The sequence below is a fragment of the Festucalex cinctus genome, chromosome 2 (assembly GCF_051991245.1).
Source record: "Festucalex cinctus isolate MCC-2025b chromosome 2, RoL_Fcin_1.0, whole genome shotgun sequence".
Lineage (NCBI taxonomy): Eukaryota > Metazoa > Chordata > Actinopteri > Syngnathiformes > Syngnathidae > Festucalex > Festucalex cinctus.
Genome location: NC_135412.1, coordinates 10,625,419 through 10,648,763, shown reverse-complemented (window position 1 = coordinate 10,648,763; position 23,345 = coordinate 10,625,419). Strand labels below are relative to the sequence as shown.

The 23,345-nt window shown below is 40.4% G+C and overlaps 2 protein-coding genes across 3 annotated transcripts in view; both read left to right on the top strand.

Moving 5' to 3' along the window:
• dgkaa (diacylglycerol kinase, alpha a) overlaps positions 1–7,390 on the top strand; it is a 46,964-nt gene extending 39,574 nt beyond the window's left edge. For both annotated transcript variants that reach the window (XM_077512790.1, XM_077512789.1), the window contains exons 13-24: positions 669–746; positions 811–884; positions 1,211–1,285; positions 1,659–1,744; positions 3,048–3,137; positions 3,320–3,480; positions 3,545–3,609; positions 3,680–3,770; positions 3,837–4,023; positions 4,913–5,030; positions 5,402–5,462; positions 5,556–7,390. In XM_077512790.1, coding sequence (XP_077368916.1) covers positions 669–746; positions 811–884; positions 1,211–1,285; positions 1,659–1,744; positions 3,048–3,137; positions 3,320–3,480; positions 3,545–3,609; positions 3,680–3,770; positions 3,837–4,023; positions 4,913–5,030; positions 5,402–5,462; positions 5,556–5,636 — 1,167 coding nt within the window. In that variant the 3' untranslated portion in view covers positions 5,637–7,390. The remainder of the gene's footprint in view (positions 1–668; positions 747–810; positions 885–1,210; positions 1,286–1,658; positions 1,745–3,047; positions 3,138–3,319; positions 3,481–3,544; positions 3,610–3,679; positions 3,771–3,836; positions 4,024–4,912; positions 5,031–5,401; positions 5,463–5,555) is intronic.
• Positions 7,391–8,532: 1,142 nt separating this feature from the next.
• tamalin (trafficking regulator and scaffold protein tamalin) lies at positions 8,533–20,509 on the top strand. The gene is made up of 8 exons (XM_077512788.1): positions 8,533–9,308; positions 11,436–11,491; positions 13,505–13,559; positions 14,939–15,041; positions 16,909–17,002; positions 18,054–18,120; positions 18,768–18,834; positions 19,730–20,509. The coding sequence occupies exons 1-8, from the start codon at positions 9,105–9,107 to the stop codon at positions 20,224–20,226; spliced, it is 1,143 nt and encodes a 380-aa protein (XP_077368914.1). The 5' UTR covers positions 8,533–9,104; the 3' UTR covers positions 20,227–20,509.
• The last annotated feature ends 2,836 nt before the right edge of the window (positions 20,510–23,345 follow it).

Below are 23,345 nucleotides of genomic sequence, written 5' to 3'. Positions count from 1 at the left end.
GGATGACTGATGGATGGATAGATGCAATGATGGAGATATGGGTGGATAGATGGATGATGGATGGATAGATGGATGAGGGATGGATGTTTGATGGATGGATGGATGGATGGATGGATGGATGGATGATAGATGAACAGATGGATGATTGATGGATGGATGACAGATAGATGGGTGGGTGGGTTGGCGGATGGCTGGATGACTGATGGATGGTTGGGTGGATGATGGCCAGATGGATGGATGGATGCATGGATGGATATATGGGTTGATGGATGGATGATGGACGGATGTACGGTTGATGAACAGATGGATGATTGATGGATGGATGACAGATGGATGGGTGGGTGGATGGATGGATGATGGATGGTTGAATGGATGAGTGGATGATGGATGGATGAACAGATGGATGATTGATGGATGGGTGACGGATGGATGGGTGGGTGGATGGATGCATGGATGGATGAATGGAAGGATAGATGGACAGACAGGTGGATGGATGATGGCTTAATGGATGATGATTTAATGGGTGAATGATGGATGGACGGATGATGATGGATGATGGATTAATGGATGATAAATTTATGGCTGGATGTATGTATGATGGATGTATCTATAGACAGGTTTGCGAATCATCTGAACATTTCCTCTCTGTGATCTCCTTTGGGATCAAGGAGCGATCGAACAACGGCTGCTCGGGTCCGATGGATGACACTGAACTCAATACAACCCCCGATGGACAAATCCTTCAGGTACTTGAAGCCACGTGGAATGTTTCGAAAGACACCAATGTCCACTTTATTTATTTTGTGACAGATCAGCCCTGTGCCCAATACACACCCACTTCTTGTGTTTGTCAATCCCAAAAGTGGCGGCAAGCAGGGGGAAAGGTGAGCCTCAGCACCAAACACGTTCATTCCAGACAATTGTATGTATTTTCATCAAATTCATACACAAATTGTCCCATGTAATTGACGCAAGTACAGAAACACAAACAAATCATGATAATCCCTCTTTTAACTTAACTCAAAAGCAGTGTGAATAGATTATAAATTTTAAAAAAGCAAAACGAAAAAAAAACAATAGTTCACATGGGGTATGTTACAAGTAATTTCGCTAAACAAAGCTCACCTCGAAATGACCACACATGACACATCTAAAAAAAAAGAAAAAAAAAAAGTCATGCACCTTTCAAATGTCTTCTCGTGCATTTTAGGGTCCTACGCAAGTTCCAGTATTTGCTGAACCCTCGGCAGGTGTACAACCTTTCCAACGGTGGACCAGCTGCAGGGTGAGTGGCTGCTGCAAGCACACTCAAACAACAGCTGTACTTGCAACTGATATCTTCCCATACATTCAAATGCACTAAAACCTTTTCAGGTGAACTTAATTTGATCTTCTCTATACTTTAGAATACGAATGCTTGGTAAATGTACAACTTTCTGTTCACTAACAAGGAGCTGAACGGCAAAATTCACAAAAGCTTTTTCCACTGTTGGACAGATTTAAAACTTGAGAGAAGGTCAAATCAAGTCCACCTGTAAAGACTAGAATCCATTTTAGATTCATTCCAAAACGTCAGCCAGTTAGATAGCCGTAACTTTTTGTGAGAGTTGTGTTTACATTGATTGACATGAAGTTTTTTCTTGTTGTCTCTTGATCAGCCTGAGTTTCTTCAGAAACCTTCAAGATTATCGAATCCTGGTCTGTGGCGGAGACGGCACAGTCGGCTGGATTCTGGATGCCATCGGTGAGCTTGATGCACAAAACCCCTTCTTGCAAATGGAGACCCAGTAGGTCTCAGACCTCCGCCAAGGCAAAATAATCCTATTTTGGACGTTCACTAAATTGTTGTTATTTGTCAGTTTTCTGTAAAATCCACTGATCTGAATATATGACTGGATAGTAGGGGCGGGAACCTGTGGATACCTCACGATACGATACGATATGCGATGCAAGGCTCACGATAAACGATTATCTCACGATATGACAATACCACGATTATCGATATATTCCTCAGGTCATAAATTCACGATAAAACTAATCATAAAATAATAATAATAATAATAATAATAATAATAATAATAATGAAATAAATATCAATAAATAGTAATAAAAAATAAATAATAATAATAAAAATTAAAAAATTAAATAATAATTGTGTTATAACAATAATATAAATAAATATAAGTATAATATAAATACATAATCTAATTTATAAATATATATAATATATAAAAATATAAATGGAAAAAAAAATTACAATAATATAATAATAATAATAATAAAAACTAAGCTCATGAGCCTTCTTCACCTGAAGACTTCCGTATATTTCCCCGCCACTCTTCTGAGGCGCTCCCCCTAGTGGCCCGCCAAGTAATTGCTCACTAAGTCATGAACAATGGAGCTGTTTAAGTGGCTGTATATTAACTACAAATATTGCGATACTTGCCTAGACATATCGACAATCTATCGGGAGACAAAGTATCAGGATCAGGATTTATCGCAATATCGATATATCGTCACACTCCTACTGGATAGCCGATATCCCATACACGCCCGTGCAAGCCATTGAATTCACAGGGCGGCCATCTTGGTCCTCCCATCTCGCGAGCAGACTACTGTGTAAACTATACGGTATATGTACAGACATGACATATACAGCTCGTAGGCAGTTAGCATAAGGCTGTGGGACGGGTGGCCACTATTTAAAAAAATAAAAATAACAAGTGGACGGTATATGCTGCTTTGAAGACCCCCTTAATCTTTTGTTTGGTTCTTTAGACGCCAATATTAGATTTAGCAGCGGCATCTTTTGTTGAATTACAGTTATAATTCTTTAATTAAAAAAAAAAAAAAGTACGGTCTCAGATGTTCTCCAATTTCGATACTGTAAATGTATAGGATCGTATACCGAGAAACGTTTCTTGGGAGAAGCAATATGGCGGCCTCACAACTTCAAGAGTCTTGGACTATTGGCTATCCAGTTATATATTCAGATCAGTGGTAAAATCAGTTTCCTGTGTCTCCTCCTACTTCTTTTACCCAATCAGATAAAGCCAGTCTGCTGGTGCGGCCGCCAGTTGCCGTACTTCCTCTGGGCACAGGAAATGACCTTGCACGATGTCTGCGGTGGGGAGGAGGTGAGCACAAACTATATGTCATGGTAAATGATAAGTTACAGCAACAAGTCAGATTCACATTAGCGACAAGATGTTTGTAGAAGTCGGAGCAAAAAAATCTGATATCAGCATCCGTACCATCCGTTTCCAAGTGAAATATTTTAAAATCATCATGTGTGCACACTTGAACGTCCCCGCCTCAGGATACGACGGGGAGGACCTGAACCGGATCCTGAAGGACATCGAGGGGAGCTCGCAGGTTCTGATGGACCGCTGGAGCGTGCAGGTCATCGCGGAGGCGGGCGAAGAGAAGGGCGACCCCGTGCCGTACGAAATCATCAACAACTACTTCTCCATCGGAGTGGTGAGTCTCCGCAAAGACGCCCGCGTGACCTTTCGTCTCACTGACGCGTTCGTTGCGCCAACAGGATGCCTCGATCGCCCACCGCTTTCACACCATGAGGGAGAAACATCCTCAAAAATTTAACAGCAGGTACAAACTGGATGACATTTTACAGAATATCTCTATTTGCAAACCTCTTGAGTGTTTTTTTTTTGTGCAGGATGAAGAACAAGCTGTGGTATTTTGAATTTGCCACCTCAGAGACCATCTCGGCCTCCTGCAAGAAACTGAACGAAAGTCTAACGATAGAGGTGAGACAGCAATAATACAACCAACCGATCAACAACACGTTTGTTGATTCGGCCTTCCGTCGCCAGTGCTGCGGGACTCCTTTGGATCTCAGCAGCCTGTCTCTGGAGGGCATCGCTGTCCTAAACATTCCCAGCATGCACGGCGGATCCAACCTGTGGGGTGAGAGCAAGAAGGGGGACGTTAAGGGGCTGGCAGGTCAGGACGAGCCCGATGTGATCGTGGACCCCGAGATCCTGAAAGTGACCGGCCAAGGTATTTGAGTGTGCACCAACAGGACACAACATTGTTGTTAAAAATAATAATAATAATGAGACCTAATGAGTTGTATAAAAAAAAATTCTGCTTTTCCAAAAATAGGCAAGGAGAGATGCAGAGTACAGTTCGAGGCATGCCTCAAGGCCAGGTGTACTTAAACTTTTGACTCCGCCCATACGGATTTTTCAAAATGGTTTAAACAAATGTTTTTCCAAATTTTTTTTTATAGATTTAATGATGCGCTGTCTTATGACATGAAGTTATTTTTATTATTTGTTGTTTATTTTTTGAAACACATTATGGAGTATCGAAAATTACAAACACTCAAACCTCAGTCAGCCGGGGGCGGAGCTAACTAAACGGTTTGAGGGAGAAGCTGAAGTGCAGTACTATATGTCCCCAGCAGATTGCGCGTCCCTGGACGGTTCAGATTAATGTTTGGGTCTCAGTCAGTTTTTAATTTTTGTTGTTCAAAAAAGTGTGAAAAAATACTGTTATGGTGATGTGGTAGGTTTAGGGTGATGGTTATGGTTAGTTTTAACAACAAAGAAAGAAAGAAAGCACTTCGAGATTGAAAATACGTGTGGACGGAGTCAAACGTTTAGGTCCACCCGAGGTGACGATGTAGAATTTTTGCAGCCACTACCAGAATCAAGTCACTAGATGGCAGTATTGCCATAAAACGCTTGAAGGCCCGATATAGTCTTTTGGACCAAAGCTATGAATCAGTCATTTTCTGGCTATGTATCATGCCAACGCAAGGTTATGTAAATGTGTGCTTAAATGAATAAGTTGGAAGATAAAGTAAAATAAATAAACATCCTGATCTAAGTGAATAAACAAATGACCTGAGTACCTTGACATTTTTGTACCTGCGGTTCTTCAGATCTGAGCGACCGTCGACTGGAGGTGGTGGGCTTGGAGGGCGCCATGGAGATGGGACAAATCTACACGGGACTGAAGAGCGCCGTCAGGCTGGCCAAGACGGCGCAGCTCACCATCAGGTGGGGAAAACACAAGAACGTGTTCAGGGCAGCCTTGGGAGCTGACAGTTTTTATCCCCTACTTTTCAAACAAGATTGACTTCCTGACAAAGATTTGTATGCCGATTATTGTTGTTTTTTTGTTTTTTTTTAGATTTAAGATGGCCAGCTACAATAGTCAATCAAGGCAATCATTGAGTTTGTTGTGCCCATTTATACATTATAAAATCGAGGATTTATCGACATTTATCAGCACTTCCAAGCGGCAAATATTTTGCCGAGCTTGCCTGTACATTTCTACATGAGAAAACAATGTTAGAGAGCTAAAAAGAGAGAGCAGTTGTCTCAAATTATATCATGTCAGAACCTCGACTTGATTTGTTCCCACTCAGGACCAAGAAAGCGTTGCCGATGCAGATCGACGGAGAGCCGTGGATGCAGCCGCCCTGCACGGTACGTACAAACAACGCGTGGATTGTGATGCTGGCCTGGTGGCGTTTATTATTCCTCTTCCTGTCATGAAAATGTTTGCGTTGTATTTTTCAGATTCACATCACACACAAGAACCAAGCGAGAATGTTGATGGCTCCTCAGGCCAAAGCATCCGGCTTCTTCAACTACAAATAAAAATAAAAACAGGCGCTCTGTCTCCGGGCGCAATTGTCGACTCCAAAAACTGGTCAGATAAGGAAAAATGGAAATTCCAGAGCTGCTCTTTTTGAAGATTGACATGACGTATCAGTTGGGTTTTGTCTTTTCTGATCAAACTAAACTAAAACAAACAAAGAAACAAACAAAAAAACTCATGTGGAATGTCTCAGAAAAAGACAAAAAACTTACGTCAACATCACAAACTTAGAACCACATGACTTCTCCCAGAGAAGAAAGATTCAGAAAATAAAAAAATATTTTGTGTTTTTAAAATCACAAATTTCCAAGAATTTCAACAAATAGATTGGAATTTAAATTTTCCCGATTTCAAATTTCCTCTCATTCACTCGCAGCCATTTTTCAGTGTAGCAGCCTTCGCTCACGGCTGTTTTACTGGATTTGGACTGATTTTGCAAGGCCCACAGAATATTGTGTTCTATTGCTATAAAAACATGGAACCTACCAAAAGTAAGATTAGAGTCCCTTCTTTCATCAGGAAAAAAAAAAGTATATTTCTTTCTCTTTCCGTTTTGCAGCAATTGCCATTAGAATATAGCTAAGTTTAATCAATATTCACAAATCTGCTTAGAATTGTGGGAAAACAGCTTGCTTTCATCATGGCCCTGATTGATCTATTATACTCTGCTGACACCTGCTGGCCGTTTTTGTAATTACTACCATTTTTTTTCACCCGTTCTCTGCAGTTGAGAGGCTGCATCAAAGCCTTCTGTATGCTCTAGCATTAAAAAATAAAAAATAAAAAAAACATAAAAAACATCTAAATATGTCTGAGAACTTAAGACATTCAAAATAGAACGTATTGATACGTTTTTTGGGAGCAAATTAGTTAAAATATGAATTACGTACACTACGGCCGCTCCACTTCATGTACTTAATTGTTGTATATACCCGACTGACATGATTTAAGTCTTTTAACGTCACGTGTAGAATAATTGTGATATTTTAAAAAAAAAAAAAAGGAAGAAGCAGCTCTTATTCAGTACAATCAACGCAGCCAATGCTTCAGGTAGACTGCTGTGTAGGAACGTAAGCTCAATTTGCTTCGAGAAGGACAGCGAGTGCCTTTTCGATTGCTTCTGCCTAAATTGGGTAGACACACTGGGAATTGTTGCACATACCTAGTTGTTGTATTTGTGGCTCTTAAGTATCACATAATAATAATAATGTAGTAGTGTTGATAATGTACATTTCAAGAGGACCATGAGCTAAAGATTGAATGTGTCTGAAAGAATTTTAATGCTTTCATAGATTTAAGAGGGAAATGCGTGTGTCAATAGGTTTCATGTTAGAGGGACGTCATTGGCCCTCAATTATCAGCTATAAAGAAATTGTTCAGGTTTAAAAGAAGACGTTTGTATGTCATTGATGTACTTCTGAATGTAAATGTTTACATAAGTATGTAAAAGCTCGATGGAGTCAAATAATTTCAGTACACGAAGAGGGTGTTGTGACCGCAGTATGCTTGAAGTGACAATGTGCAATGGTATTTAATACATGAAAAGGAAATCGTGCAGTTTACTTTTCTGCCACAAGAGGGTACCATTTTGTGTTTTTCATTTTTCATTTTGCTTTATCTCAAAAATTGGATTAACCATAAATCTTTTTACAGTATTAATGTTGTTGTCCAAATGTTGTCCACGACCTCATTTGTTTTTAGTTAATAAAGAATAATTTATACAATATAAATAAATGCTGAGCCTGTACTACTACGATAATGTCTTCCGTTGCTTGCCTGCATGTGAACTGTCTCATTCACGTTGGTCCTTCCTAATACAAGTAATAACAAATTGTCATTTTTTTCCTCATTACTTTGAAAAGAAAATTGCACACATCAGAATATTTATTACAATGAATTTTGGACTGGCACAAATAATCTGCCCTGGCATTTTGACTTAAAGGCCCACCGGCCCAGCCTGATTCCAGACTGCCCTTGGCTACCATAGCTTCTGCCACTGATATTTATTGGTTCACTTTGATCTCAATATTGTAAATGGATGAATAGGCTGCTCCTTGTAAATTGTGGTCTGGTAAAAAGGAGTAAAATAATAATTGAATAGCACCGCATCAACCCCAAGGGACACCTGCCCACCGGGCATCTGCCCTGTATGCCAAATGGCCATTCCAGCCCTGATTAGTTGTCACTCGGCATGAAAAAAAAAAAAAAAAAAAAAAGTTTGGTTGGCACACATTACCCAGTTTAATAGAATAGTTAAAACTATAGCGTTAGCTTTGCCTTTTGCTACCCCACCCCACCGCGCAACCCTAAAAAATAAACGTGGAAAAAAAAGCTAAATTACCTAATAATAACAAGCTCGACTCATTTTTCATAAAGCATATTTACCATTATGCACCGTTTGAGCATCCACACAATGCTTAAATATAGTAAAAATAAAAAAGACGTACTTAAATAATGATTCAATTAAAATGTACTGTACATAATAAAATAGTACCTAAATAAAAGTTTTTAAACAAACTGATACTGTTAGAATTGCATGCATATGTTTTCGCCTAAAAAAAAACAAAAAACTGAACTGTACTTATAAACGGTGATTCTTGCACACCACTAGATGGAGCTCGCGTACCACTAGCAGTAGTACCACACTTTGAGAGTCGCTGGCTTACATGATTATTAATTTGAGGAGGTGATGACAATAATTCTCTTTCATAATTTAGGTCATGGATTGAGAATATCTTTCGTGTGTTATCGCTGGTAATGCTTCCAATGAAAGGAGTGAAAGTAAATACTCAACTATAGATGCCTGAAAAAAAATCTACTTAGGCCTATATAATGTAGGACGCTACTCCATCATAAACCGTGGAGCCCCTGAGTTGTACATGTCATCAGTCTGACTTTTAGGGACAAAATAATCTGCCACACAATTTTAGGGTAGCACAGTGATCTGAGGGAATTCCAACAACAGACGGTAACCATGCTCATAAATTACTCATCGTTGCCAGGTTATAATTTGCACGTACATGGAATTATGCTACAGATAAACAAGCAACATAATGCTTAGATAAGCACCACCCTGAGAGAACGCGTGATAAAAGGTGTGAAGGGGCATAGCATATCAAAGCCAGGCCCAAAAGTTGGGTGGTGCACTGACCCCAATGCCATCCTGGTCTTCTGGACCCCTTGTGATTTTGAAGTAAATAGTCTTTTATTTATAAATTTTTATAAATATGGGCTTTTATTTTTCGTTCAAGGAGTCCATCGTGTCCTCAACGCCACGCCTCAGCGGCTCATCAACAACACGTTTGCGTCTTTTCTAATGAAGCCCCGCCCCCTCCCACCCGGAGACTTGAGAGAACGCCACTAAACTACACGCACAAGCAAGCACTGTACTCAGAAATTTGTCGCGGCGGTCCGCGTTCTCCGGCGAGCCACTTACGGCAAACTTGCGTAAAACGTTTTTGGCAACGATGACGTTCCGGAGGCTGAAGATGGTCGACTCAAACGGTTCGGATAGTGCGGCGGCGTCCCCACCGGACAACGACGTCTATTTCCCGTCGTCTCAGTCGGACAGCTGCCAGCGGACGGCGCCGCTCATCAACGACTCCTCGGAGGTTTACAACTACAAGACTCTGGCATACTCCGGTGGCACTCTGCCCAGAAATTTAAGAAAGGTAAAATCGTCACCTGTTGAATGTTTTGAAATGTAATTGGTCTACTGGAGGGACATGTATAGAAATGGACAAGGATTTCTTGTGTAGACCTTAATTGAAGTTTTCCTCCGGTGGTGTGTTCCAGATGCAAAAGTATCAAATATACAGAATTAAATTCTGTCTTGAGTATTGTCATGGGTGTTTTTGTTGTTGTTGTTTTTTTGTTTTCGTATTCATTTTGATCGAACACGCTACCGTTCATTGTACTTAGTACAGTATTTCAATATTTGTATATATGACGTCATATTAACGGTCATTAAGGGAACAAGTCCGGACCACCTAAATATTCATGTTGTGTGACTTGTTTGCAGAGTTGGCAAAAAAAAACTGACACTCTGTCTATGCAAACTAGCTTCATGCAAACTCCTTTCAAGAGTATACTAATAATAAATAGCATGGAAAATGCCTGAACAGAAAATGACAATGCATGATGTAATCTCAAATGCAAGAAATGAAATGTTACAATTGACCCCATGGTCCGGGTCATTTGGAACATACCTTGGGGTGAAATGTAAAATTATCAAGTAATGGCCATGATTTTAGTGTTCTGTTCAAAGCATTTTCGCGGTGGCCTATAGTTACAGTAGGCACACAATCAACATGATATATATGCTTACCGATTTCAACTACAAAGTAGTCATTGTACTGTAATCACAAAAATAATTTGAGCAAAAAGACCAACACGACAATCTCATTTAACCATTAATTTGTTTTCTTTGTGACTAAAATGGTACATCAAATGATGTTTGTGCATCTACAACGTGTACCTTTTAAACTTGTCTCAACACTTGTTTTCACTCTGTTTTTAAAATGCATTCGTGATTTTGGCATTGCCAATGTCAGAGGATCAGATTTCTTACCAAAAGTGTCAAATCATATTGCTTCGAAGCTGTCATCCCTATTGCATGCTACAGCACAAACATTTTCAAGCTCAAATTATGAATCATCATAAAGCCTTCACTTAGACATAGTTGTTTTAAGTAAAAAACTAACATGCTCAACTGTCATACAAGTAAAATATCATTTAAAAAAACTGTTAACATTAATATGTTAATCAAAAAGTCAATTTACTTGTCTTGACATAACGTTCAGTGTATGGCACTGTATTTTTTTCCCCCTTGTCGAGGCTGTGCCCTTATTTTGGCAGTAAATGTGGGTCAAATTCCATATTTGATGGTGTTGTATGTGGGGAATTGCTATGATATGCTGTGATGGGCCTGGTTTGACATGTTCTCCACAACATCGACATCGTCATCATTGGCGTTTTTTTTTTTTTTCTCAGCCATGTTATAAAGGACGTCTGGCCGGAGTGACATAACCTTTATTAAGCATTGCATAACACTGGCTAACTGTGACACATTTTCCTGGCTGTCGTCCCTCACTGGAGCCCAAAAGTCATCCGTGTGCCAGTTGGACATTTGCTAGCTAAGAAAGTCGACCGGAGCGTCCAGACTGGACGGCAACAAGGGCGCATTGTGAGCATGTGAGGGCAGTCCATCCCGCTGTAGCACCCCCCCAAAACACACACACATACACATACACATGTTGCCCTGTGCGAGTTTTGGGGAATAATAAATGCTCTCATTGAGAAGTTGACAATTCTGTAAGTGTGGAGACTTAAAGAAAGCAACAGTTTACGAGTTAGCACAAAGCGGCCTTTCATCAGAACAGGACTGAGTTGGAACAGAGCAAAGAAGTGAAGCCTTGTGGACAGATAGAGTCCTTATTTATTTTGCTGGGCCGTGGTCCTGACCCCAGCTTGACTTGGGCTTTATGTACATACTGTGAAAAACGTCTCCACCTTTCTTTCCTGGATTCCTAATGTTCGGAAAAAGTGTGTAGAAAGGTGACGCTAGCTCCTACTTGAAGTAAACACGTGGTAGGTAGTTTGACGCACATTTTTAGTTTCAGTGTGAACTTTCGATGACTCTGCAACCTAAAAATAAACCCGTGTAGCGCACGTGTGCAGTGGCCCGACAGACCGGTTCATGCAGTGCGTATGTGTGTGCGCAGTGGGTGTGCCCAGGGAAGGCCCCGGGGAAACCCTCGTGAGTCGGGTGTCTTGACGTGTTTGTTTCTCTTTCGCAGGCCGGCGGATCGCAGAAATGGAAGCCCCAGATCCAATCGCCACCAGAACCAATTAGGTAAACTTGACAATACAACATGTAATTTACATTTAGGGAGAAGAATTGAGTGGGGCAAGCCACTGGTACGACATCACGTCAATTTTAGTTATCGTCGTCTCAATGAATGGCTTCTATTTCAGTTTTCCTTTCATTGTTCGTTTCATGAAGGAAAATTAGTTTTTCAACGACGAAGCTATCACTGGCAGACATACCACTTGCAATGGAGTAATAGAATAATACGTACACTGCTGTTCACTGATTGGTTGACAGAAGACAGCCACTTATCTGTTATACTAGGAAGTAGGGCTGTGCCATTACCATATTTTCCACTAGGGGTGTTAAAAAAAAATCGATTCGGCGATATATCGCGATACTACATCGCGCGATTCTCGAATCGATTCAATAATCGGCAGAATCGTTTTTTTTTTTTTGTTTGTTTTTTTTTGTTTTTGTTTTTTAGGATTCACACCTTGAGCATGGAAGAATGTTATATGAACGGCACATTAAGCCTTAATATTTTTATTTTAATGCTGTTCAAATGTGAAACAGATTGCAAACTGTTTGTGTACAGTGGCTCACGGTTATAAGCCTCAAGTTTTAGATAAATATATTCATACAAATCTTACAGTGTACATGTACAAATTTACTGATAGTATTTTCTAAATTTGAATGGAAAAAAATCGCAACAATCGACTGTAAATTCGTATCGGGATTAATCGGTATCGAATCGTGACCATTCGTATCGGGATTAATCGGTATCGAATCGAATCGTGACCTGTGAATCGTGATACGAATCGAATCGTCAGGTACTAGGCAATTCACACCCCTATTTTCCACACTTAAGCCGCACCGAAGAGCCTTCAATTTTTTCAAAAGCTGACCATGCACCTTATAATCCAGTGCGCCTTATTTATGGATCAATATTGAGCCGCAACAAATCTCGCTGTCAAGACGCTACCGGTGAGCCTGCACGATCTGTGACGCGCATGCGCAGAAGATCCCGCCATCTTGGATCGCTAGCTAACACTAATGCTTTACCTGAGAGAAAATAATAAAACAGCTGTTTATTCATTTTGCGAGTGAATGGAGTTGTCAGAAAGTTAGTTTGTTATCTATTAATAAAGTTTGACTGACCTATCTGGCTGTTTTGTTGACATTTCCTTTAGCGCAGCACCATCTAATGGATGCATAATGTAACCCCAGCTTCTACTGGGGTTACTACTGCCTTATATATGGAAAAGGTTTTAAATATGTCATTCATTATAGTGCGGAAAATACGGTAATCGAAATTCAATTACAATTTCAATTATTATACTCCACAATTACAAAATCAGCATAATCATAAAAAAAGATTTAATATTAATTTTTGAGTTGTTTAAATGTATACTTTTGCACCTTTTTTTTTTTATTTTAAAATAACTAATTTAAAAAATGTGGTTTCACCCAAAATGAATTTGCATAATTATAGTGTTTAAAATAATTGTATTTGTCTTAATATTTATTTGTTTTTTTACGCTTGAACATTTTCTTCTTTTGTACAAAAAAAAATCATCGTCTTACCGCACAGTGCACATGTTCAAGTTTTTGCCTAAATAAATAAATAAATAAATAAATAATTATTATTATAAATATATATATGTTATTATAGATTCTGTTTGGTCAAAAACAAACTTCCATAATTACGGTATAGTGTTTCTATTTTTTGTAATGTCTTTATATTTTTAAATGCTTAAACATGTTCTTGTCTTTCTACCAAAAAATAAATAATCATCTGAATAATTGTGATTCCAATTATTGCTAAAATGAGGATTATTCTTTTTTCCCTAATCGAGCAGCCCTACTAGGAAGATACATAGTTTCATAGAACTGGATTATACCAGGGATAGGAAATCGATCAGGATTTAGCAATCTGCATTGTAACATTTAGTAGAAAAGCGACGACATACACAACAGAGAAATCTTCATGATTCTGCTGGTGCTTTTCTATCAGTTCAAAATTATCTTAATATCATTTTCCTCTGTGTTCTTCAGGAAGGTGGTGGTGCTAGAGAAGGTGGACGAGCAAACGTTTGGTTTTGAGATTCAGGTAAGAGAATTGTATGCTTTTTTTGTTTGTTTTGCCGTTTTCAAAATGGCGTACCCGAAGGCGCATGTGAGACAAAATGATGTGCTGTATTTGACACAAACGCACATCATATTGTTCTCTTTATGGTTTGGATGCGCTCCGCCCTTCCTACCTCCCACCCCCGCCCTTCTTGTAGCCAGAAGGAAGTGAACTCTTGACTGTCTCAGTTGGGCGGCCATATTGGTTGCTTACCATCGTGATATTTCCTGTTCCTGTCTTGATGTCCACTGATGTGCTTACACGGCACGCGTGTTTATCAGGCGGCCCGGCCTGGTTGCTTGCGGTTTTTGTTCGTATCACGACAAGAGGAAGTCTGCCGTGACGCTGCTGACAGATGTGATGGAGCACATGAGGATGTGGCGACAGTTGTCGTCATGGCAACAAAATGTTGTGGTAGCTATTGAGATTTTACATAAGCGTAACAAAATCGGAGGCAGGGGGAAATGGTGCCACACAAAGTATACACTGTGGATCCCTCGTTCTTTGGGAGGTGTCATTTAATAATTCAACATATTATTTTGCTTCAAATTAACCAACAGGATAACATTACATGAAATGTGGTTTAAAATAAAAGGTGACATACTTTTACATACAAAAAAAACAGTTTGCAGTTCATTTGTGATCTCGTTGGTGAAGGTGAATCTACTGACTAAGAAATGTTCATCCCCTAAAAGCCATTTTCTCTCGTTAAGAGTAAACCAATTGGACGGATGCGTTGTCGCCCCTGCCAAGCGTCGCAACCACATGAACCGCAGTCACATCTGTAGAAGATTCTGTCATGGCTATACGGACCCCCCCCCCTCCTCCTCCTCTCAACTCATCAGAACTTCATCATTTCTTCTGTGTCCTACAACTTTTCAAAAAACGCTAAAAAGAATTGCTTGTTTTCTAGATTAGTGTTAAGTAGCAACTAGCAAGATCACATGAAAAGTCCAAGCACATTTTTGGTGCAGATGTAAAAGTTTTTTTCAGTTTATTATCAACATATGTCGAATAAACAAGTCAAGACATGTTTTGGTTTGTTTTGCCTTGGTGGATGTCGCAATGAAAGTTTTAGCGGCTGATGTTTATCATGTCACGTCTGGTTTTTGGACCAATCACATGAGAGCAACATGTTGCGTGTCAGCATGGCATCTCCGTATCGTGAGCCACGTGGTGTGTGGTCGACTCGACAGCGGCTTCCTCAGCTCGTCCGTCATCTTGCGGTCGCGCTATCAGCGCAGTGTCACACGGCGCCGACATTGCCAGTGCAGTGACATCAATCATGTGGCGGAAGAAAGAGGAAGAAATTTTTTTCTTCTGGTTTTCAGCCTGATGACGGCCGTCTTGTGTCTTTTCAGACATACGGCTTGCATCATCAGGACCAAAACACGGTGGAAATGTGCACGTTTGTGTGCAAGGTGCACGACGACAGCCCAGCTCAGCTCGCAGGACTGAAAGTTGGTAAGTTTCAATTCCATCCATCCATTTTGTATCTCTAGGGCTGATTTTGGATGGGTCAAATGCTAACCTGGACTGTTTGAGAGTCAGCGACAGGCAAATAACAGTTGACTCTCACACCACATTCAGTCGTCATTTAATATCCAAGTTCTGCATATTGAGAGGAAACCATGGCGAGATAAGACAAACATAGCAAAAACTGGCCTGAGCTGTGATTTGAACCCAGAACATTTGACTGGGATGCAGACGTGCTAACCACATGGCCGCCAAAAATGAGTGCATGAGAGCCAGAACTGGATTGCTTGAGGGCAGAAGAACAATGCGGGATTGGACTGCAGCCTCCTGCACTCTCGTCAACATTCTCGTGGTCAGAACGGAGTTTTTTCGAAGTTCGCATCTTAATCGCAATCAACTATGTTAAACAACTTTTTTTTCTTTTCTTTTTTTACTTTCAAACTTTTGTTGAACTATGACTTTTATGGGTTTTAGGAAATAACAGAATTAAAAGTAATATTTTTTGTTGTCGACTCTTAAAATCATAAAACCTTTATTGACAGTACAGAGTGTTTTACGTAACATTATTTTATGGTCTTTGAAATATAAAAAATAAGATCAAAGTTAACCACAAATATGAAGTGAAAAAGGCACAAAAAGCCACAGAAAAAGCAAACTGCTATTAAAACTGTCCAGAGTTAATAATTTGATGCTCACAGAACTGAACTCTTGAGATGTTACACATGCCAACTGTTCAAGATTTTGTGCAAGGGTTTATTAGAATTCCAAATTATTCCAACTTATAGGAAAGCATGGCTTGACCAGAAACCGTCTTTAATGGGGTCTTAAAGTGGAAGTCATTAAACATTTCTTGACAATAATATGCCATATCTGAACTCATTAGTCTAAACATGACATTCTGATAAAAACTACATTTGTGGAATGTGAGTTATGAAGCAAAATTCAGCCGATTTTATCCGTCTCAGGGGGGCGGCCATTTTGCCACTTACTGTCAACTGAAGATGACATCACAGTTGCTCAAGCAACGACCATGTCATCTTAGCAAGTGGCAAAATGGCCGCCCCCTGTGATGGATAAAAACGTCTATTTTGTTGCTTAACTCATATTCTACTACTAACGCAATAATAAATGGATACTTCACTTATTTAAGCCCATTATAGCAATAAAAAGTTAATATTTTGTCTAATTAATTTGATACTTTCATTATTTTTCACATACAATTAATACTTTTAAATCATTTTGCCACTTGTTGTCGACTGAAAATGACGTCACTTGCTCAGTGCTCATGTAACGACCAATCACAGCTCACCTGTATCTAGGTTTGGTCATGTGACATTCACATTGGTTACCTGAGCACATTGTGATGTCATTTTCAGTTGACAGCAAGTTGCAAAATGTGCTTTTAAAAGGTACTAATTGTACATGAAAAATAATGAAAATGTCAAATTTGTTATGGACAAAATATTAACGTTTGACTGCCAAAAATGGCTAAATAAGTAAAGTATCCCTTTAACCTCAGCATTCATGTGAAATGGTCTTAGGAAATTGTTTCTATTTTTAGTGTCACTCACGACCAATCAGTGATAGCTTCTGTTTTTTCCACGGATATCAGATGAGCTGAAAGAAACGAGAACGTTCTCAAGCTCGTCACTCCGCCGTCGACTTCCTTCTTTCTATCACTTCAGTTTCACTTCCTAAATTCCTCTGCCGCTCTATTGTGTGAACGCACCAAATGAAGCCCTGGGCGGAAAAAAAAAAACGTCACACTTCCCCTCAGAGATGCGCGTCTTACCCATGTGTAGAAAGAATGAAAGCAATCTACATTCGATGAATGTGAACGTGTGCGCTGTCACAGGGGAGACCATCGCAAGTGTGAACGAGACCCCCGTGGAGGGATTTCGACACAAGGAGATTGTCCAGCTCATCAAGGCGTGCGGAAACACTCTCAGGTACAAACAAGTTCAACACACAAAAGACATGTTTTCATATTTTACTATGGTAATTGCTAAATAATCATTTTGAAACATTAAGTTTGACTTGGATTGGTCCCAAATGTACATAAAGTCCACACTATTCTAACACTAATGTACCACACTTGCATCATATTTGTACATCCTAATTAACTCATTAGCTCCCAAAAACGTATAAATACGTCATATTTTAAATGTTTTAAGTGTCCCAAAGTCTTATTTATTTACTATTTATATGTTGTTGTTTTTTTTGTTCTTTTTTATGCCAGAGCATAGAGAAGGCTTTTATGCAGTCTCTCTACTGCAGAAAATGGTTGAGTGGCAGCAGAGTATAAGAGATCAAGCTGATTTCCCCAGAATTGTGAATAATGATGAAACTTAGCTATGTTCTATTACTAATAGCTGCACAGCGGAAACAGATAGCAATATACTTTTTTTTTCCTGATTTAAAAAAAAAAAAAAAAAAAAAAAAGAGACTAATCTCTCTTTTGGTAGGTTCCATATTTTTTTTATAGCAATATAACATAATATTTCGCGGGCCTTGCAAAATCAGTCAAAATCCAGGAAAACACTTCAGTGAAAATGGTTGGGAGTGAATGAGTTAATGGTCTACCTCAAGTGTACCATTATGTCAATTTAGTGCCCTATAGCTACATTATAGTGTATATCATATTTGCATTATATTAGTGGTCTATTGTACTTCTAAGCTATCACATTTACATCAGTATCACATTTGACTACAGTACTTTTGTCACAAAATATTGGTTCAGCCCGTCAAATATTAGCTAGACAATTAGCGGTACCCGTCTTGAAGTTTGTGCGCTAGGATGTATGGTGAACCGCATCAGAGCACCCGCGCGGGTGAACACTTTATAGAGTGACATTAAGGAGATGAAGCAAACAGTCCTCATCAAAAGCGCCTTTTGATATGGTTGAATGTCTCCTTCCTATACTAAATTCTGGTGGATCTGTTTTTTAATAACCACTTCCTTTTTCGCCTATTAAATCTTGTCGCCTTCTTCCCTTCAAGGCTGGAGACGATTTATAGCGACGCCATCCGGAAAGCCGAGCTGGAGGCGCGACTGCAGTATCTGAAGGTGAGTGAGAGAATCTGCACACACAAACATGCAGTGTCCAGACCCTCCCCCCCAACCCCCCATCCACACCTGTCACTCGCACCTGTTGCGTTAGCGTTTTCCCCAGCACGCTCTCGCACATTGTTGCATCTGATGTTGGGGCAGCTTCCCGTCAAGTGGCCGAGCAGCGCCACTTTCCCCCCTAAAAGATCCCGACAGCTGTGCCGCGCTAATCCCGCCAGCCGAAAGTCTTCTCACGTACTAAATCCAACGTTTTGCAGATTAATATACCCGCCATCCTCCTGCATTTAGACGCACTTAAACGAACGGTGGTCATTTCAAACCAGTTCTGTAATGCGATTCAATCTTATCTGCCACCATTTCTTGACATCAGAGGTTATACTTTTGTGCTTGAAAGTTTACATACCCTTTTGTGGTAGGTTAATTTATGAGCACAAATGTGAATGTACAAAGCTAAACGTCGCTTAAATGTTAGTATTTAGGATTTTAAGGGCACTCCTAAGTTTGAAAACATTCAAGCAAAACTGTATATCAAGGCACTTCATACATAGAATATATCTAACAATTCATATTGTTATAATTTCAAATATAGGTCCATTGTGGTTTCCATTCCAAGTGATTGCGATTGTCTTATTGTCCCTTTGCAGCAAACTCTCCATGAGAAGTGGGATGAGTATCGCTCGTTGATGGTGCAGGAGCAGAGGCTTGTTCACGGTAGGTCGCATTTTTTTCTTTCTTCCTCTCGCCTGTCCTAACTTGCCTGTTTTCGTAATCATCAAAAACCATATGTTGTTCTATACATGAAAGATAATTCAGTCAAACAAATTTAGTCTTGAACAAACCTGATGAAGAGATTTGTATAGAGTAAAAGGCGCTAAACTTCAGGCATGCATTTTGGCTATTTTTATTTACAGTCTTCGATGTACATACATTTTGCCATGAATAACAAATTCCTGATCAAATGTTACATAGGTTTTTAAACCAATAGATTCTTTACAATCTATGCAGTTCCACTAGTCTAAACACGGTATTCTGATTAATATTCCATTTATGAAACATGAATAATGCATCAAACCCGTTTTTATACATCTAAGGGGGCGGCCATTTTGCCACTGTTGAACAGTTGCTCAGGTAGTTAATCACAGCTTATCTTGTAAATGTCACATGACCAAACTCAGAATACAGATGAGGCTTGATTGGTCAACTGTGATGTCATTTTCAGTCAACAGCAAGTGGCAAAATGGCCGCCACTTGGGATAGATTAAAAAGGGTGGATTTTTAATGCTCAATTCATATTCCACAAAACACAATATTAATCAAAATGTCGTTGGTGAGAAGTTTCATCGAGAAGTTTCCCTTCTCCAACACACCTGATTCAAAGGATTAGCTAATCATATATATATATATATATATATATATATATATATATATATATATATATATATATATATCGTATCGTGATGTTTGGATATCGTTACATCCCTAGTAAACAGGGCCTGAGTTTGCCACCTATGAAGGAATCTTGGTTACGAATGTGTCCAAACTTGTTGATTGTGACCCCGAGGCCATCCAAGATAGCACAGCTAACAGCATCCGTCACGTGTCACAGGTATAGTGATGAGCGACGCCTCCGTGTACGAGTCCCTGGAGTCGGCAGGCGTGTACGGCAGCCTGGGAGCGCCCAGCCCGGCCGCCCGCCGCTCCCTGCACTGCACCGGCAGCACCAGCAGCAGCGCCAGCGTCCTCAGCACGGCCACCGAAGACGACCCCCTCTACCAGACGTGCCTGTATCACGCGGACGCCACGGGCGACTCGGACGCCGGTGGGAGCAAAAGGCACAAGCAGCAGCTGCAGCAGCAGCCGCCGCCGGCCAGGAAGCAGCGCCTGCGACCCGCCAGCGAGCTCTTCGCATCCGCGAAGACGCAGTTGACGCGCAGCGCCAGCACTCGCAGCTACACGCGCGCGGCCTCGTCTCCGCCCTCCGCCATCGACAAACCGCCGGGCTTCAGCTCGTTGCAGAGGAAGCACAGAAGCTTCCGGAGGCACCTCCTCAAATTCATCCCTGGCTTGAACAGGCCATTGGAGGAGGAGGAGAGTAAATTGTGACGTCATTTCCTTTCAAGACTGAAGCGTCAAGCGACCAAAAGGCTTGCAAGTAAGCCGCCAGTGATCCAAAGGTGTATAGAACTTTTAAGTTATTTATTTATTTTCAATGGCCTTAAGTCCACAATGAAGCATGAAGATTTGTTTTCTCTTTTGCATGCAGCAACGTTTCTTGTGACAGATCATGTTGCAACTTCTTTTGTAAGTTTGTTTGCTTTAAAAGAATGTTGTTTTTTTCGGCATAATACTGTTCCAAAAAATAAAACGTGAGACATTTCAGATTTAACTCCAGTTTGCTTTATTACGTCAATAAAATATGGTGGATTCATTGTCTATTTGCACACACATGACACTAGTGCTGTCATATTTTTAGACTCGATTAATCTGATTCACTGTGATTGGCTGGCAACCAATTCAGGGTGTACCCCACATACTAGCCAGCTGGGATAGGCTCCAGCACCCCCACGATCCTTGTGAGTAGCAAGTGGTTCAGAAAATTGATAGATGGATAATCTGATTCATTTTAATTTTGTATTAAACATTTTTTCCCGGCTTATTGTTTATTGACCATCATTGGTGGTTATTTTGCACTTTTTATTCGTATGGTAATTTAAAAAAAAAGGGGGGGGGGGGGGTTGATATATAGGTTTGGTCATTGTTTAAGATAATCGGTCTTCTTTTATGAAGAACTACAGAAATAGGTGTTATGCTGAAATCAACGATTTTGGTCAATTTTATTAAATTAAAAGAAATGGCTCCAAATGATTACTCTATTATTAAAATAGTTATTGATGAAGTTGACAACTGATTACTTGCCGATTAATCGTTTAGTTTTGACAGTTCTACATGACACTGAGAAAATGAGATGGGTGACCCTCTGAGATAATTTTTATTTATTTTTTTCGATATACAGCAAGACATGTTTATCTGGACACAAACGACTTAATGAATGACAATTTACACCATGAAAGTAGTGATCGACGTACTGTTTCATACAAAAACAACATACCTTAAGCTTCCGCTTCCACTTTGCCTTCCAACAAACTCCTTTTTTGTAGCTAGCGGCTGAGTCGCAGTAATGTAGTGTCCTAGTCGGGACGTTTGTGACACTTGACATATTTCCCATCTTTTAATGAAAACGCTCGCCAAAAATCAAGCTCTGTACATTCATTTGTTATGAGAATTTTGCCCTCCGTGAGGCGCAGCGGTAGCTAAGCAGTGACGTCAGCTGGAAGGGTCTCTGCTATTAACACATTCACTGCCATAGACGGGTTTAAACGTCAAAGATTTTTTTTCCTGGACTGGCAGTGAATGAGTTAACTACTAGTGATAAATTTAAGGAGCTCATAAACGAGAATGGCCAGTGAGTTTCATTGTCGGTGTCTACAGCTTGACATTTCTACATTTGTGCACAATTTGCATGTACAATTGTTGCACGAACCACTTGTGGTGATGATAAATATATTTCTGCACGTGGTCGTCATCACAAGAGTTTCAGCGAGTAGTGGCTCAAGGGAGGTTTCGTGTGTGTGAGTGTGAGATGCGTAGAATGGAGGCTCTTGTATCAGCCCTGACACACTTTATTGTCAGGAGGAATGTAGAGAGGAAGGCATGACCCTGAATTCCAACCACAGCCACTTTCTTTCTTCCAGCTCCCCATTCCAAACTCTTCCCATATTCCCATGGATTTGTGTGCGTGCGTGCGTGCGTGTGGGTGAACGCTGGGGGGCTTTTCATTCTCAGTTGACCCGCGAGGTCACGCCAGTCGTTCTCTCGCTTCGTTCAACTCCGCTGAGCCATTTTGTCAGCAGTTGACCATGGTGAAGCAACGGTATGTGGCCATGTGTTTCGACCGGACCCCTCCCACACACACAGACCCTCCTCCCGTCACTCCATTGCCCACCTCCCATTACCAATGGCATCCTCAGACATGTCTTTGCACATTAACAGACACAATGCAGTGAGGTGTTAACTGCACAACACTAACGAGGCACTGATTATAAGCAAGTAATAATTCTCATTACACTGAATGGGCCGTTAAGGACCTGCGAGAGGGTAACACCGTCCCGATACTGTTGTGAATGTTTGAATGGCACCCCGCAGCGAAGCTCAGCTGTTGACCAAAAGACAAATGAAGCTCAGATAAACGTGTGTGGCAGCCTCTTTGTGCAGCAACAAAATGACTTCTTGAAGTTTCCCACATTGGCTCGATATCCTACTTTAGGAATTTGCTGACCCGCAAAAGCATGTGAGAACACTGGCAGCTAAAAGTCCTGCGTACAAATAAAATGTGGGTTTTAGGTTGTGAAGTGAAGCGTGAGAACATGTCTGAAGTAAGAACAGTGTTGACAGGTCACGTTCCAAATCGCATGCTTTTATACATGACACGTCACTTTTTAATCCTCAGGCGTGTTCTGTTTTTTGTTCTTTTTTTTTTAATAGGTTTTAATTTACACAACTGGATTAATTAACACATTTACATTCTTTTCTAAACCAAAACATGAAAAACAAACAAACAAACAAACAAAACGTTAATTTCTCTTTATAACCTCACATTTAGAGCAAATAATTATTTGTTTTGGAAACTGCTTCACATTTGTGTTTACATGGCTTGTGTCCAAATTCACAATTCTGGGTCCTCCGAAGGCCGAATTTGTCGGCTGCATGACGTCACTTCCGCCACGACTCGACAGCACGCACTGACTTACATATGAATGGATCGTCAATGTTGCTTGTCGGTAGTGCGTTGACTGACACTCCATTCGTGTGTAAGTCTGTGCGTGTTGACGAGTCGTCCCGGAAGTGACGTCATGCAGCCGACAAATTTGGCCTTCGGAGGACCCACCCTTGTGAATTTGGACACAGGCATGATGGAGTCAACCCACACATTGGAAATGCCAGTGCAATCATGTGCTTGGAAAAACAGCTATAATGAAGATTTTGATCTTTTCCTAACACACTGCTATAATTCTCAATGTAACTCTTTCATTTTTCCCCACTGCAAAACTGTGCTGCACTAGTCTGTATTAGTTTTGGAGTTTTGCCCCGATGTGCGATGCAGGATGTGTGCAACCAATGTGTCCGGATGTCCGCCATAATGATAAGATAAAAAGGAAAACAAA

What these genes read in the sequence shown, in the direction of transcription:
- tamalin (XM_077512788.1), top strand. Translation starts at nt 9,105, where the DNA reads ATGACGTTCCGGAGGCTGAAGATGGTCGACTCAAACGGTTCGGATAGT. An exon ending in GCTCGCAGGACTGAAAGTTG is followed by an intron (nt 15,042 to 16,908) that starts GTAAGTTTCAAT and finishes GCGCTGTCACAG; the next exon opens with GGGAGACCATCGCAAGTGTG. An exon ending in CGCGACTGCAGTATCTGAAG is followed by an intron (nt 18,121 to 18,767) that starts GTGAGTGAGAGA and finishes GTCCCTTTGCAG; the next exon opens with CAAACTCTCCATGAGAAGTG.